This window comes from Entelurus aequoreus, linkage group LG05, assembly GCF_033978785.1.
Source record: "Entelurus aequoreus isolate RoL-2023_Sb linkage group LG05, RoL_Eaeq_v1.1, whole genome shotgun sequence".
Taxonomy (NCBI): Eukaryota; Metazoa; Chordata; class Actinopteri; order Syngnathiformes; family Syngnathidae; genus Entelurus; species Entelurus aequoreus.
Genome location: NC_084735.1, coordinates 71,721,975 through 71,738,842, shown reverse-complemented (window position 1 = coordinate 71,738,842; position 16,868 = coordinate 71,721,975). Strand labels below are relative to the sequence as shown.

The following is a 16,868-nucleotide window of genomic DNA, read 5'->3' as shown; positions in this document are numbered from 1 at the left end:
CAACTGTTCCACCACAGAGGGGCCTGGGGCCCACTCTAATATTAACACTGAATGTAAAATCTTACTCTTGATGTTCATGGTATTCAATAATTATATCTTACCTACTTACAGTTTATAACCTTGTCAAGTTATGTTTTAATCACAAAGATTATTATTTTTTAACACAAGATTCTTAGGCTTAGATCAGGCTGTTTGGAAAAATAAATTAAAGTTAAAAGTTAAAGTACCCATGATTGTCGCAGTACTAACCAAATTTACTGCATAGGGGACTCATAAATAACAGACGAAAGATAAGTTTGTGCTAAAATAAGTAAACTAAATTAAGAGATGAATATGTTTCTGAACTAAACGGGCAATAAAACGGAAGTAGAAATTAAAATACAACTTCACTACTTTAGTCATAATTTTTGTGCTTAAGAAACTTCTCTATGACTTTAGCTCCAGACTTCTTCTGTTTGTTTGATATCGTCATTACTGCCACAAGTGGTGGAAAAGTGAATTAAATTTCAGCACATACCATACGGACCACAGCTGAGAAATATATTTTTGACGGCGCTCACAGCCCAACAATAGGCCCCTATGGTTAAGAATTACTGTTATAATACTCTTTTTTTTTTTAATACCTGAGTACAAAAAGTGGTAGAAACAACATGTGATTTGTTATAACTGTTTGCACATTGGTAGTTAGGTGCAGATCAACAGATTGCTTGGATTCTTCTTTTTTTTTACTGCAAATCCTACTTTAGCTGACACTGCTGGTTGCTAGGCAGAGTTCATAGAGGGTCAGCAGTATGTGTATTTTGAGACATGGCTACACACAACTACAGTAGTACATTAACTTACGAGCTAATTGGTAATGTGACGTAGCTCTTAACTTACAACACTTGTGTCTGAAATCAATGTTTCCTATTGAAATTAATCTAAATCAATTTCATTGGAGCTCGGTCCCCCCAAAACAGAACCTTTTTTAACATGTTACATGCATTTTAAAAAGCAAAACAAACTTTTAGATAAGAAATATTCTATAAAAACAATACAATGGAATGTACTACTAGTAACGTGATAGGTTTTTTTAGTTAATGTAATACTAGTGTACAGTATTTACCTTGGAAACCAGACTTTTACGGTATCTTCTTCCAGCTGCTTGGCTGTCAAACACTATCATCAGCTTTTTGCATATTTTCTTGGATAAATGTCCGCCATTTCGATATTATTTTAGCATTCTTGGCTGGCATTTGACTCAGTCAAACAGTAAGACCCACTTGTCATGCTTGTAAAAAAAAGTTATGTCCATTCTAGTTATAAGCTAATGATAGTGAGTAAGACCAGATGTTTTGGTCGGATCTTATAAGGTTCACTGTGACATTTGCTACGCCAACTAATGGAAGGGATGCTTGCAATGAACATTTTTGCTTGCAACTTAAAACATAATAATTAGCAGAGAGACAGCTCTTAACTCAAAACACTGTTAAGTTGGGGCACTCTTAAATTAGGGTACCACTGTACTCTATAAAATATATCCGTTGGAAAGTGCAAGAATCTGCACCACCTGCTGGGTCAGGTAGAGCACTGCAATCTGTAAGCTTCCTGCTTCTTTTAAAAAACACAACTTTTTTCTTGCTGGTTTTGTTTTGTCACTTTAGCCGCCAGAAACCACATGATGGAGTTTCTGTGAGGCTAAGCTCTACTTCGTCGTCTCTGCATCTCTACCATCAACCTTCAGCGTTGGAAAACATCTACCAGATGGATGAAGGAGAATATGACTATTTACCCTGAAAGTCCCATCACATCTATCTGGGCACCAAGTGTCCATCATACAAACATTACATTTCATTTAAAAAAAAAAAAAAGGTATTCTTCTTTTTATTTGTTTTCTTTATTTCTAATAATTTCATTGGGTTTGTTCTAATCAAGTGCATGTTGTACTCCTAAATGTATTTCTCTTTTTTTTTTGGCTGTAGTTTTTTTCAAGAACTTTAGCCTTAAAACAAATGTGTTGTGAATGTTTGGACAATTTGGACATCTTTGGCTCTCGGAGAAGAAAATTAATAAAATGTGTTCATATTTTAGTTAATTGAGTTGTTTGAATTGTTATTAAGTGTATATAAAACCCAGTGGTGTGCCGTCAGGGCCAGCAAGGCCTTCTCTGCTGGCCTAACATACCCAGAAATCATGATCATAAATAAAGATATAAGTAATTTTCTATTTACTTTCTCTAAATATCCAAAAGTATTCATATTCTCTTCATGTCATATTATGCTCCTTTCAGCGCTGTTGTTTTTAGGCCATTGAGTTTTTATCCAATCAGAATTCAGGTAGCTTATGTTGCCATGCTGTACCAAACCTGCCTAGAGCCTTCAGAATCAACAATGCAGGTGTCTATGCACTTTAAGGCTATATAAATAAACATTGATTGATTGATTGATTAAGTGAACGGACACAAACATTTGACAGACAGTTGCGATAGCCAATCAGATCACGAGTTGTTGTCAGTAAGGCCTTCCAGCTGGCCTAAAGCAGATATATAGTGATGTTATGAGCTAGGTAACATAAGAACTCCATTGCCTAGCATGCCACAGTAGTGAAGAGCAAGCGCAGTAACTCTGTTTAGGTTGTTGAATGTAGACATGCAGCGGGATGTTTTTGATGAGTACGCTGTGGAGTAAACTTTAAGAACTCAGCCAACACGCCTCGTCTGCATGTTTTATGATTAGACAAGACAACACATATATTTGCAAGGCCATTTTCAAGAAGGATATTTAAAGAGAAACTACATCTTGTGAGACCATGTCGGCCATCCCGGAAGCTAGCTCAGCTGTCGATGAAATGTGAGTTCAGATATGTTATTTCTTTTTTTTTTTTCACATTTAATACTTTTTTTGCTATTTTAATTTTGTACCACATACGATATGTTTTAATTGCTGATGCGGGTTTGTTGATTTTTAAATGCGCCAGAAAATAACCAGTTTTGTACAATGCCCAGTAGTGCGTAAATGTGTTTCTGTAAAGTATTTCTCCAGCAATGGTCATGTGGTGAAATCCATTATGGTATTTTGAGAGGTAATCATTGAAGTCGGACATCACTGAAGGCCTAGGTGGGAAACGCACGGCCCGCCACTGATAAAACCTAACCTATTAGCTAGGGCTGTGAATCTTTGGGTGTCCCACGATTTGATACAATATTGATTCTTGGGGTCACGATTCGATTCAAAATCGATTTTTTTTTTTCAATTCAACACGATTCTCGATTCAAAAACGATTTTTTTTCCCAATTCAAAACGATTCTCTATTCATTCAATACATAGGATTTCAGCAGGATCTACCCCAGTCTGCTGACATGCAAGCAGAGTATAGATTTTTGTAAAAAGCTTTTATAATTGTAAAGGACAATGTTTTATCAACTAATTGCAATAATGTCAATTTGTTTTAACTATTAAATGAACCAAAAATATGACTTATTTTATCTTTGTGAAAATATTGGACACAGTGTGTTGTCAAGCTTATGAGATGTGATGCAAGTGTAAGCCACTGTGACACTATTGTTCTTTTTTTTAATTTGTTTTTATAAATGTCTAATGATAATGTCAATGAGGGATTTTTAATCACTGCTATGTTGAAATTGTAACTAATATTGATACTGTTGTTCAGGCACGTGCACACAAAGGGCCCTATGGGTGCTCGAGCCCCTGCCCTTTTTTGCCTCGTCTTAAAAAGTGCCCTCTGCCTTTGTGTGTGTTTTTTTTTCTTCTTTTTTTCCTTTAAACAACATTAATAAATTCCTGTCAGAGATGTAAAAAAAAAACAGCTGTACAAAAACTCCACGTTTTCTTGTAATACCGGGTTGTTTGAGCCTGCCGTTCCGCCAGAGAGAGAGAGAGAGGGCGAGTGTGAGTAAGTGAGAGGAGAGAGTCAACTGAGCCCCTTAAACAGGCCCGGCCCTAACCAATCTGGCGCCCTAGGCAAGATTTTAGGTGGCGCCCCCCCCACATCGGCACCTTGAGGATTCTGGCGGGAACTCTCGTTCAACCCTTTTTCGATTACGCATGCACCTCCTGGTACCCTAGCACCTCCAAAACCCTCAAACAGGACGTCAATGTGAATGACTATGAGAAACCTTGGAGAGGACCGCATATGTGGGTAACCCCCCCCCCCCCTCTAGGGGAGACCGAAAGCAATGGATGTCGAGTGGGTCTGACATAATATTAATAATCAAATGTAAACAATCAAATGCAGATACTTTTTCTTATGCCTTCTGATCTCTCTCTCTCTCTCTCTCTCTCTCTCTCTCTCTCTCTCTCTCTCTCTCTCTCTCTCTCTCTCTCTCTCTCTCTCTCTCTATGTCCACTACTTGCTGTCCATATCCTACCCCCCCGATTGCAAATAATGTAAATAATTCAATGTGATTATCTTGTGTGATGACTGCATTATGATGATAGTATATATATGATAGTATATATCTGTATCATGAATCAATTTAAGTGGACCCCGACTTAAACAAGTTGAAAAACTTATTCGGGTGTTACCATTTAGTGGTCAATTGTACGGAATATGTACTTCACTGTGCAACCTACTAATACAAGTCTCAATCAATCAATCAATCAACAAGATAAAAAAAAAATATGGATAAATAAATGAATACAAAAAATAAAAAAGGAATATATGAAATACAATATTTTTTACATACATAAACACAAAATAAAACGTGTCAACAAGTTGCATAAAATAAATTAAAAATACAATATAAATAAGGCACTGCACAAAACAAGATATCAAACCAGTATGACTTTAACAACTATATTACAAAAAAAGGGGACCCTACAGAGTTCTCTATTTGTGCTTTTTAATATTGCATTAACTAGAATGACTTACAAATTACTGTACACCAGGGAGTACTGTAATTACCTAACGTTACATTATTATTTTCCATAACAATTTAGCCCCCTCCACAATATTAACCCGACGTTAAAACAGAACTAGCTATTTATTGATTAGCAATTGCCGAATCATATAACATTAGCTTAATGCTAAAAAGACAGGTCACTATCACATTCTGTAACAGACAAATAATTTAATGTAGGCTAACGTTACCTACCTGCTACCTCTGTCTTTTTGTCGTTTCTCCCCTTCTTTTCTCTTTTTTCTTCCCTGGGCACCTGACAGTTTTGGCCGTTTTGACATCTTGTGTTGATTTTTTTTATGTGGTGACGTCCAAAAAGAGTCATGATACGGGAAGGGAGGGGGCGCACCGTGCCGGGGGAGGGGGGCGTAATGTTGTAACAAATAATATTTCTATTAAATAGGCTTTACTTTGCATTTTAATTAACGTGGGATTATTTTATGTATTTAGAAATAATAGTACCAACTTTTTTTTTTTTTTTTTTTTTCCTCCAACATTTGTGGCACTGGCCCTTTGTACGTCCCTGTCCGGCCCGCGTGAGGCCAATTATAAATTACAAAATACATTTTAAAAAGCATCTATTTCGAGTGTGCAATACAACGGTGCTGCTTTTGTTTTGAAAAGCGTTATTTGTATTACTTCCGTGTGGACGTATGCTCGTGCGCGCAGCGGCAATCTCAAATTACAAAATAAATTTAAAAAAACATCTTTGTCGTGCGTGCAATACAACTGTGCTGCTTTTATTTTGAAAAGTGTTATATGTGCGTATGTCCTGTGAGGGAAGGCGCACAGCGACTAAAAAGAGAAAAGTTGATGACGAATGGCGTGTTTTCAACAAGACAAGTAAAGGTAAAGCTGTGTGCTTATTTGTGGTACACACGTTGCTGTGTTTAAAGAATATAGTGTAACGACCTGCTGAAGTAGATGTTGTCTTCTTGAGTTGCGTAAATGAGGAGTGAGGAGACGTGCGTGTGGAACGAACGAGATAAGTTGAGCTGTGTTAGTATAGCTTGCTCAATAAAAGTTTAAAAAGAGCGTCAGACTTGATGTGCACTTCTTCTGGACGCTACAGTTGGTGGCAGAAGTAAAACTTTGCGCATACTGCACTGTTTGTGTGCTACGTCATCGGGAGGTACGTGCAACGTGAGGAGCTCGCCGCAAAGAGAGAGAGAGAGAGAGCGTTTACAGGTGCAGCCACGCTGCTTGCCACGGGGGGAATTCCGCCCTCAATGAAGACTCCCAGGTTTGATGGCAAGGCGAACTGGGAGGCATTTCATCCCACTTCTGACATCAATTGTAGCGTCCAGAAGAAGTGCACACCAAATCTGATGCACTTTTTAAACTTTTATTGAGCATGCTATACTAACACTGCTCAACTTATCTCGTTCTTTCCAAAAGGAAAACCAATCCTCACTCCTCATTTCCGCAACAGCAACGCTTCCTCCTTCTTCGCCAATCACCTTACAGGCGTGCTACGTTCACAACGTTTTCTTATCTGGTTAAATAAAGGTTTTACAACAAAGAGGATGCAGGATAAAGTGACAGAAATTGAAATTTTTGTATTGTAATATACATCAGGAAGTGTTGTGTAAGAAAGTGTTAAAAATAAAACCATCAAAAGCCATCTGCTTTTGTATAAAGATAAGTTAGGTTAAATTAAAATATTATTATTATTATTATCTATCTTACGGTATATCAAAAATAATTTGAGCAAAATTTAATTGAAATATTGTCAGTGTGGCCCTCCAGCAGTGCTCGGGTTGCTCATGCGGCCCCCGGTAAAAATTAATTGCCCACCCCTGCTATACGGCCTATGCCACGGACCGGCCCTGCCCTGAGACGTGACAGTGGAGCAAGTTGAACCTGTGAGTTATGGTCTAGTCGCCGTCCACTTATTCAGCATCTAATATGGGTAATATTTCAGAAAAACGCGGTATTATTCTATTATTCAATGTGTCAGTGTGACATACACAAATGTGTTGTCACATTTTTGTTTTTTATGTATTTGCTTTTGTATTTTTAAGAGCCTCAGTGTTCAGTAGAATGAGCAGTGAACTGATAATTCAGGCACAGGCCTATTCCACCTTTCGCCACCAGGTGGCAAAACCCCTTCTGTGAGACAGGTAGTATAGGTGGTCACGTGACGTCTTCTCTTCAGATGAACAAGGAAAGAGAAACGTAACAACACACAAGCTGACTCTGTCTCCTTTTTGTCCTGTTTTATCAGGTAAATACAATATTAGAACATACTACATGTTCTCTATGAGCACTTTATGGTGTAAAGCAAAGATTCTCTTGGTTCTTTACCAGAAATGTCGTGATTTTGTAGAACTTTGATGTGTGAAGTGAATCTCAGTGTAAACATACAGATTCATGGCAGCCATGTTACTGCTGCTTAAAAACGTGTCCTTTTGTTTGTTTCTGTGACAGTATTATGTTGCTCCCTGCAGTATTTGAAGCTCCGTTTTTCTAGTGTTTTATATGAGTGATGCCTGTTGCATTTGAGACAGTATATTTTCGTTTTTGATTTAGTTAGTTGTTTCTCTACTGAAGTGCCTTGTAATGAATCTTACTAGTCCATTGTGTTATGCCAATGCAGTATTTAGCCTACCTTTTGGGGTCCATATTTTGTGAATTGTGGTTTCATGATAAATGCCAATTCATGGTTTGGATAAATAAGTCCATGTTTATGTGGAACGTTAAAGGACAACTCCGTTCTAAAAATATAATTGGTAAATGCCAACGTTAAGAACCAGTTGATTGATACTGTGAACATAAAACATATGGGAATATGAAGGAAATGATGTTTATTGTGATCTTGATGATGATGTGTAAGAAAAGAAGAAGATATGGGTTTATTGTAATTTTGTGAATGTGATAATTGAATACTGAAACTCTTTAAACAGAAAGAAAGAAAGTGAATTAAGTTGATAATTGTTTAATAAATGAGATGAACAAGGAAAGAGAAACGTAACAACACACAAGCTGACTCTGTCTCCTTTTTGTCCTGTTTTATCAGATGAACAACACTGCAGAGCAGTTTGTAAAATATAATCTGTCAACATAGCCACACCCCTGGGGCGTGTTACAGATTCTTGGGGGCTCGTCCGGGATCGGCTCCTCCCACCGACCTGGAGTCGATCCCAAAATCTACATCGGTGACCCAGAGAGAGAGACTTGCCGATGCGACGTGTCGGACCTGTATTACACAGACCTGGTGATGCGACGTGCTGAGTGCGTGGCCCAGAGGGAAAGCTGCTGATGCGACACGTGGTGCCCTGAGCCGAAGGAGAACTGTCATTCGCTGAGAGCAGAGACTGTTTGAGAGACTTGGACTGAGCGACGAGTGGTGGGAAAGGGACTTGTCATGGCGGACAGAGCGAGGAAGAACCTGGTCTGGGAGATCAGGAAAGGCCTGCTTTCGTTGTCACCTGAAGAACTTTTCCAAATTGCCAATGGTGTCGGCCCAGTTCTAGACGAAGATCCGTCACAGCTCGACAGTGAAGACGTGAATGGGTGTTTCGACCACATCCAGGAGTTCATGCACAGTAAGCGACTGCTTGAGTCTGAAGATACCGGTATGGTTGAATTACTTTTGTTGAAGGATGCTATTGATAAGGTCATGGAATCTCACAGTAATGTTACTTTACCAGTTGATTCACATGCACGTGAAGAGCCAGAGCTCATTGATTTAGCCTCTGGTGGGGTCAGCCAGCCAGACACAGCTAATGTAACTGGTCTAGTTAGTGTAACCTCTGATGATAATTCTCAGTTACACACTGCCTCAGGTATTGCTACTACAGCTAACTCAGTAAATGTTATGCCAGATGATATTCAGAAAAATGGTTTGAAATGTCAGGAGCCACTTCTTATTTTGTCAGGGAGTGTGTGACATACACAAATGTGTTGTCACATTTTTGTTTTTTATGTATTTGCTTTTGTATTTTTAAGAGCCTCAGTGTTCAGTAGAATGAGCAGTGAACTGATAATTCAGGCACAGGCCTATTCCACCTTTCGCCACCAGGTGGCAAAACCCCTTCTGTGAGACAGGTAGTATAGGTGGTCACGTGACGTCTTCTCTTCAGATGAACAAGGAAAGAGAAACGTAACAACACACAAGCTGACTCTGTCTCCTTTTTGTCCTGTTTTATCAGGTAAATACAATATTAGAACATACTACATGTTCTCTATGAGCACTTTATGGTGTAAAGCAAAGATTCTCTTGGTTCTTTACCAGAAATGTCGTGATTTTGTAGAACTTTGATGTGTGAAGTGAATCTCAGTGTAAACATACAGATTCATGGCAGCCATGTTACTGCTGCTTAAAAACGTGTCCTTTTGTTTGTTTCTGTGACAGTATTATGTTGCTCCCTGCAGTATTTGAAGCTCCGTTTTTCTAGTGTTTTATATGAGTGATGCCTGTTGCATTTGAGACAGTATATTTTCGTTTTTGATTTAGTTAGTTGTTTCTCTACTGAAGTGCCTTGTAATGAATCTTACTAGTCCATTGTGTTATGCCAATGCAGTATTTAGCCTACCTTTTGGGGTCCATATTTTGTGAATTGTGGTTTCATGATAAATGCCAATTCATGGTTTGGATAAATAAGTCCATGTTTATGTGGAACGTTAAAGGACAACTCCGTTCTAAAAATATAATTGGTAAATGCCAACGTTAAGAACCAGTTGATTGATACTGTGAACATAAAACATATGGGAATATGAAGGAAATGATGTTTATTGTGATCTTGATGATGATGTGTAAGAAAAGAAGAAGATATGGGTTTATTGTAATTTTGTGAATGTGATAATTGAATACTGAAACTCTTTAAACAGAAAGAAAGAAAGTGAATTAAGTTGATAATTGTTTAATAAATGAGATGAACAAGGAAAGAGAAACGTAACAACACACAAGCTGACTCTGTCTCCTTTTTGTCCTGTTTTATCAGATGAACAACACTGCAGAGCAGTTTGTAAAATATAATCTGTCAACATAGCCACACCCCTGGGGCGTGTTACATCAGCTTCTGTTTTTGCCGGACGTCGGAGCACGGCGCATCAATTGAGCACGCCACATCAAGTCCGCACAGAGCAGAGCGGATCGTGCGGGACAGGAAGTAGTGAACAAAATACAAAATAAAACACCGGGTTAATTTTCAAAATAAAATGCACTGTGTTTACGGCGGATCACATTTTTCTCACAGTAGAGTTTTAGATATAAAGTTTATTGTGACTTTGCTATTACTGTGTGGGTTAACAAAATAATAATAATGATAATAATGATAATAATAACAATACTAAGAAGAATAAAAATTATAATGATAATAATAATAATTATTATTATTATTATTATTATTAATAATAATAATAATTTCAGCATTCTGGGGATATAAGATGTAGGTTATCTGTTAGGAATTTTGCCATCTGTATTTAAACTTGATTCATGTTGATTATGCCAAAAAAAGAAAGGATACAGCCCTACTGGCCCCTGGTCAATATTTTTGGCCCTGTATTGCGTTTCAGTTGTTTAGTCTGAGCATTAAGTGGGAAAGACCATAAGTTACAACTTGATGGTGTTTTCATCAAGTTAAGGGAAGAAGGACAGATTTTCACATTGAAGTTTTTTCCATTTGGGTATTTATTTTTGTATTTTTTTTTCAAAGTTCATGTTGCACTGTTCAATGTTCAATATTAAAGTGCTTATCTTTAACAATAAATAGCCTAATAATAAACCAGTGGTTTGTTGCTTTTCATGTATTCCAAGCCTATGATAATGTGAATTAACTCATTATGACAATAATTTGTTGACACAAAAGAAAAGGCAATCACTTTTACCTACAAAGGACACACGGCTAAGTAGTTAGCTTCCTATTAGCAAATTTAATTTTACATTAATTTCCATATTGTGTAAAGGACCAAAAAAAAAATTCCTGCCCTTTTCTGACTTTGAGCCCCTGCCCCTCTATAATCATGTGCACTTCCCTGCTGTTGTTGATAATATTCATTTTTGTTTCACTACTTTTGGTTTGTTCTGTGTCGTGTTTGTGTCTCCTCTCAATTGCTCTGTTTATTGCAGTTCTGAGTGTTGCTGGGTCGGGTTTGGTTTTGGAATTGGAATGCATTGTTATGGTATTGCTGTGTATTGTTTTGTTGGATTGATTAATTAAAAAAAAAAAAAAATTTTAAACAAAAAATTTATTTTTTAAAAAGAGATTCGATTTTGAATCGCACAACGTGAGAATCGCGATTTGAATTCGAATCGATTTTTTTCCCACACCCCTACTATTAGCAATATAATCAATGGGTGTTCATTGTTCTTATTGCATGTTTTAATACTCCGAGCCACTGAGGGGCGCTGTTGTCTTACCCCGAGAATCACATGTACAGAAGAAGCACATCCACGTGGGGTTTGTACTCTTCGAAGAGCGACTCCTCTGACGAACAAATCAAATACAAACACTCTATAAAACTATCGGTTATAGATTTGTGTGATCCGATATGACGAAGGTTAAGAAGGAAAAGGCTGTCGCCGAGGAAGCTGCACCCGCCGGCAGTTCCGATAAGTCTTACCACGAGTTGGTGGCGAACCTGAACGCTATTGCAAATCCGCTCGCCACCAAGAAGCTCAGCAAGAAACTCTACAAATGCGTAAAAAAGGGTAAGCAATGATCGTTTAACATGAACATGTCTTAATTTGAAACATATTTTAGTCTTCATCGATAAAATGCCGCTATGTCGTCATGAGTAATAATGCAGTTCTGCGGGCAGCTAATGTAAAATGGTGGCTATGCCGCATTTTGCGGTTTCCTAAAGGATTAATATAATTGACCGTGTGTTGATCGTATTTCAGCTTCCAAAGTAAAGAACATCCGCAGAGGAGTGAAAGAAGTTCAGAAGTTCATCGGCAAAGGAGAGAAAGGGTGAGCCATTCTTTTATTTTCTTCACCTCTATGTGAAAACACAACGTAGGTAACCGCCATACTTGAAAATGCTAGCAACCCTAATGGAACATGTGTCTAGAATATTATTTGCTATCAAATTGTCGTAAATGTTTCTATTGCTCGTCAATAGGAGAGAAAAGTTAAGGACAGTTTTAAGGGCCCACACACAGGCCCAAGTATCCGCTATGGCAAATTCATTATGCATATACTGAACTAATATATATTCATATTGATTAATCTGAATTAAAACAAGCCACAAGTCATACAGTATTATTTTTTTCATGACTTCAATATCCCCCTTGGCCTCTTCTAAAAATAATTTTAATCAAACCTAAACTCTAAACAAAATAAACTCATAACATTTTATTCTGTACCATTTTCTACAAGTGATCACAGCATCAGCCAAGATGTTTTAATCTTTTTATTGCGCTAAACTGATTACTGTCGGCCGTAACTACCCCAAAACCTCAGCAGCAGAACTTTTACCTAGCAAAACTTTCTGTCGTAATCACATCAAAACAAAATATCTCATCTTTACTGCAATTGCTCGCTCTTTCATTTCTGCCAAAAGACGCACATACTCGGCTCAGCCAGTGATCCGTTCACAGCCACAAAAACAGTCGGACAACTCCAAAACCACACATAATCTCTGTTAGGTCGTTACAATGTGATACGGTTCAGACACAGCCAATCAATGTCATTAGCAGCGTGTTATGTGTGCATGTTGCTATTTTTTTGTTTTAAGATTAAGTAAATGTGATCTCTGAAAGGGGTACATGTCCCAAATTTGTATACAGCTCATGAAAAACAGGATTATTTTCATTGTCAGCGAGCTAAATAATTTGTTAGAAAATATTATAATGGAAATGACAGCCTATTTGATTGTTATAATAAAACATTTTTAACGTATGTCAGCTTTGGGATAGGTGTGATGCTGGTGTGGCTACATTGTGCATGTCTAATGTTGCTCACATGTGGTCCAAGGAATGCTTAGGGAGTTTGTGCGTTTGTTTAGACACATGACTGCAGCTGGGATAGACTCCAGCACCTCGCCCCCTCGAGAGGGACAATCGGTTGAGGATGGATGGATGGAAAATGAAAATAAAAACATTGGTCCACACCGTTTTTCCAATGGTTATTTCTCATACTCCGTTTCAGTTTATTTCGGACAATACAATTACAATGTAATGCATCACATATTTCCAGTTGTTTCATTACAGCATGTCCGAAAGTAGGAAGAAGCAGAGCCTATTTAATCCTACTCCTGTTCATGTCATAGCAGTTGTATCCCATTTTTTTGTTCTCTGTAACAGAACAGTGAATAAATAAATATACCATAAGTAAACACATTTTAAACACATAAATAAATATTAGACATATAAACATATACACAATAATTAAAGTTCTCCTCATGGTTCACCTAGTAGATAAATGAGAATATATTTTTTAAATGGTTCAAGATGTTTATCAACATTTCTTTGTACTTTGTGAACACTAATTTAAATATTTTCTTAAACTGAATCATATTGGTGCTTAGTTTGATTTCCTTGCCTAATCCATTCCATAATTTAATTCCACGTACAGACATGCTAAAGGTCTTAAGTGTTGTACGTGCATACAAATGTTTCAAATTAGATTTTCCTCTTAAGAAAATATTTCTCTTTTGTTGAGAAGAATAGTTGCACATTTTTGGGTAACAGCTTATAGTTTGCTTTGTACATAATTTTAGCTTTTTGCAAATGCACTAAGTTGTTGAATTTCAATATTTTTGATTCAATAAGTAAAGGGTTTGTATGTTCACTATATCCAACATTATGTATTTTTGTAATTGATCTTTTTTGTAACACACACAATAACTTGATAGTGTGTAGTTGGAATTAAGAGAGTGCGAGCGAACCCCAGCAGGATTAGGATGCCCCTCCAAAAAGCACACTTCCGGACACCAGAAAAGAGTTGAGAAGGTCAGGAGTAGGAGCAGTAGTGCAGGGGCCCAGTACATTATTTTTTTTAAAGAATGGTCAGAGAATAAAACTGAGGATGCCTGAAACAATTAACCTACATATTCAATCATAACATTACTTTTGACGGGGCGCAGGCTGGACTCTGGAGCCTACCTTAGCTGTCATCTGGCTGCGTTACAGTCAGGACAAGTCCTTAGTTCATTTTAAAAAAAAGTTGCCAGTTCATTGTAAAGCAGCGATGTGACTATGCGTGTGTATTACACACATCACTGTCAGAGGCTGCATTGAATTATCTTATGACACATTCAAGTAATTATTCAACATTATTCTGAATAATTACTGAGTAACTGAATAATGACCTTCGTCTGAGTTTTGCATCATGAGGTGTTCCATGTGGTATTGTAAAATGTGTTATTAGTGGGAATTTTATATAGCCTAAATTCTAAAAAGTTTAAAATACAACTAATAATTACTCTGACTTGTTAAGTGGGTAATTGTAAAAAAGCAAACACATTGGGTGTATTACACCAGGCACCCTCAAGAACACAAAAATAAGAATACTGAAGGTGGCAATGAATGGGGAAGAGGGGGCCACACGGATACTTTCAGGGGGCCAGAATTCCTAGCAACGGCCCTGCAGCGGTGCTCTGCTGTTTAAAGATGTACTGTACTGTATTCGACACTATTTTTATGCATCTACCTTGTTTTGGTTAATGTATGTTATTGTGTTGCAGCATTGTGCTATTGGCAGGCGACACACTGCCCATTGACGTCTACTGCCACTTGCCAGTCATGTGTGAGGACAGAGATATTCCTTATGCGTACATCCCCTCCAAAGTGGTGAGTTACTCTACAGCCATCATCCTCTGTTTCCATGGCAACCACCAACCGTATCACTCGCTAATCAGCAGCCTTTATTGATAGCAATCTTTTTGCGTTTTTGCAGGACCTAGGCGCGTCTGCTGGCTCCAAGAGGCCGACCTGCGTGATCATGATCAAACCTCATGCTGACTATCAGGAGGCGTACAATGAGTGTTTGGAGGAAGTATCCTGCATGCCCAAACCCCTATGAGCCAATCAGAGACCAGCTCCCGTTGGGACCGCACGCACTCATCAAAATAGGACAATAAGACATTGGTTTGGAGTGACGTGACGGAAATTAGGACATTTAATTCTACACTTTATTTGAATTTTTTTTTTTTTTTAAGTATTTTGTATTTCTGTTCTATGTACTACTGTACTGTACCATGTAGTTGTGGGCATGAATCAATTTTTGTATTACAAAAATTAGGGCTGTCAAAATTAACGAGTTAACTCGTGATTAATCATTAAAAAAAATTGCATTTGTCATATACACACTTAGATTGATCATGCAATTTATTTTGACTGTACAAGTTCTTACTTTAATCGCTATACGGTCAGTGATCAGATCAATGCATATGTCGTACAACAATGAATGAGGATACTGCACCGCTCACTGGCAAATTTCACTCTAAAATACAGCCTGAATGAACTTAAAATAAAACTGTTCCTAAGTTTTGTGCAAATAATTAACATTCATTCAAGTAAAACGTTCCTGGAAAATATGACAATAAAATTGCATTTGATTATTGTATTGGTGTCTTTTCTTCAGCAAATTTTGAATATGTAAGCCTGTGATTGATCAGATTATTAAAAAAAATATTAATTTGACAGCCCTAAAATAAGTAATCTTTGAATCCAAACCTGTTTTGAGTTGTAAACTAGTTACTTTTAAGTTTACTTTTCCCCTCATAAAAATTGCTTCTGGAGCTTTTTTACTGTTTTTTTTTTTTGTTATTACAAATTTAGATTATTAAACGTTTTATCTTGGTGTATTAATGCACACTTGTGTTACTCAAAGCCAGATATGGAAAAGTGAGTCGATCATTAGACCCTCTAACCGTCAAATCTATCATTTTGAGTTTAAAGAACCGAGTCGTTCGTGACAGGACCAACAACTACAGTCGAATCACAATAATATATTGTCCATGTTTTATTTAGATTCAAAGCTTTGGACATTTAAAATGCCTCAATCCAACGGCGATGGTCTGTTGCACTATGTGCAAGCTTGTTTACCATTAGTCAGATGTGCAGGATGTATCTTGTTTGCAAATATCCATGTAAGAATGAGATTAAAATTGTTAAATATGGAATTTTCTGCGCTATTTGTACAGAGTTTCAAATTATACGAATACGGTATACGATGATTATCGTACGTCTGGCATTGTTGAATCAATTCTGGGAGTTGTATCATAGTATGGAGGGCCAAATGGGACACAATTAAATACAAATTGAAATAATGTTTTATTAGAAATAAATTCATGAATGTGTCATTTATTCACTGTAAAATTACAATAAAATATATCCCGATTGATTTTATGATTTATTTAATTTGAATTAAATTATTTAAAGACATATTTGGTTTATTTTGTCCCAGTTGGTCCTATGTATTTTAGTACATAATACGCATTAAAACACTAATACTGTTGCCAGTTGTTTATTTTTTTGTGGATGCTGCTTTGTGCTGAATATTTTTACATTGGCTCAAGTACCTCCTCGCCGCCAGGTGGAGCTGCTATTTTTCCAGTGGCAGCAGTGATTAGTTTATTGAACAGTAAAACTGCATTCATTATGAGCAGTATGCGGTAGTGTTCTACTGTAGTAGATGGTGCTGACTTCTGAGTACCGTCAAACTGGGGTATGTATGATAATTGTCCTCAAAATACGACAATTATAAGATTCTGGTACCATAATTTATCATATATTGTATGGTAAAACTGCCCAGAAGCTAGCATGTTGCCACAACATATCCAATTTCACCCTAGTTCTGTCGTTACTTGTATTGTCTCTTATATAGCTCTTTAAGCTCGAATTGAAGTTATATACCTAAAATCCGTAGTTAGTTTTGGCGATTCAAAACAAATGTTAATGTCTACATGTGTTTAAAATGTGCTGCTAGTGGCTAGTTTAATGGAAGTACGCGGGTCTTTCAGGGTCAAGACACATAACTAGCATTACAGTTGTCACATATTAGTAACAGTGTGTTTTATG

At 37.2% G+C, this 16,868-nt stretch overlaps 2 protein-coding genes across 3 annotated transcripts in view; both read left to right on the top strand.

Moving 5' to 3' along the window:
- The window catches only part of LOC133650997 (T-cell immunoglobulin and mucin domain-containing protein 4-like), a 6,754-nt gene extending 4,574 nt beyond the window's left edge, over positions 1-2,180 (top strand). The window contains exon 7 of one of the 2 annotated variants that reach the window (XM_062048837.1): positions 1,644-2,180. Coding sequence is in view for 1 of the 2 variants with exons in the window: in XM_062048836.1 (XP_061904820.1) it covers positions 1,644-1,776 (133 nt within the window). In the remaining variant the exon portion in view is untranslated. The remainder of the gene's footprint in view (positions 1-1,643) is intronic. The other variant, XM_062048836.1, reaches the window with a different exon arrangement.
- Positions 2,181-11,236: 9,056 nt separating this feature from the next.
- On the top strand, positions 11,237-15,411 carry nhp2 (NHP2 ribonucleoprotein homolog (yeast)). The gene is made up of 4 exons (XM_062046500.1): positions 11,237-11,552; positions 11,745-11,814; positions 14,531-14,636; positions 14,743-15,411. The coding sequence occupies exons 1-4, from the start codon at positions 11,393-11,395 to the stop codon at positions 14,866-14,868; spliced, it is 462 nt and encodes a 153-aa protein (XP_061902484.1). The 5' UTR covers positions 11,237-11,392; the 3' UTR covers positions 14,869-15,411.
- Positions 15,412-16,868: the final 1,457 nt, after the last annotated feature.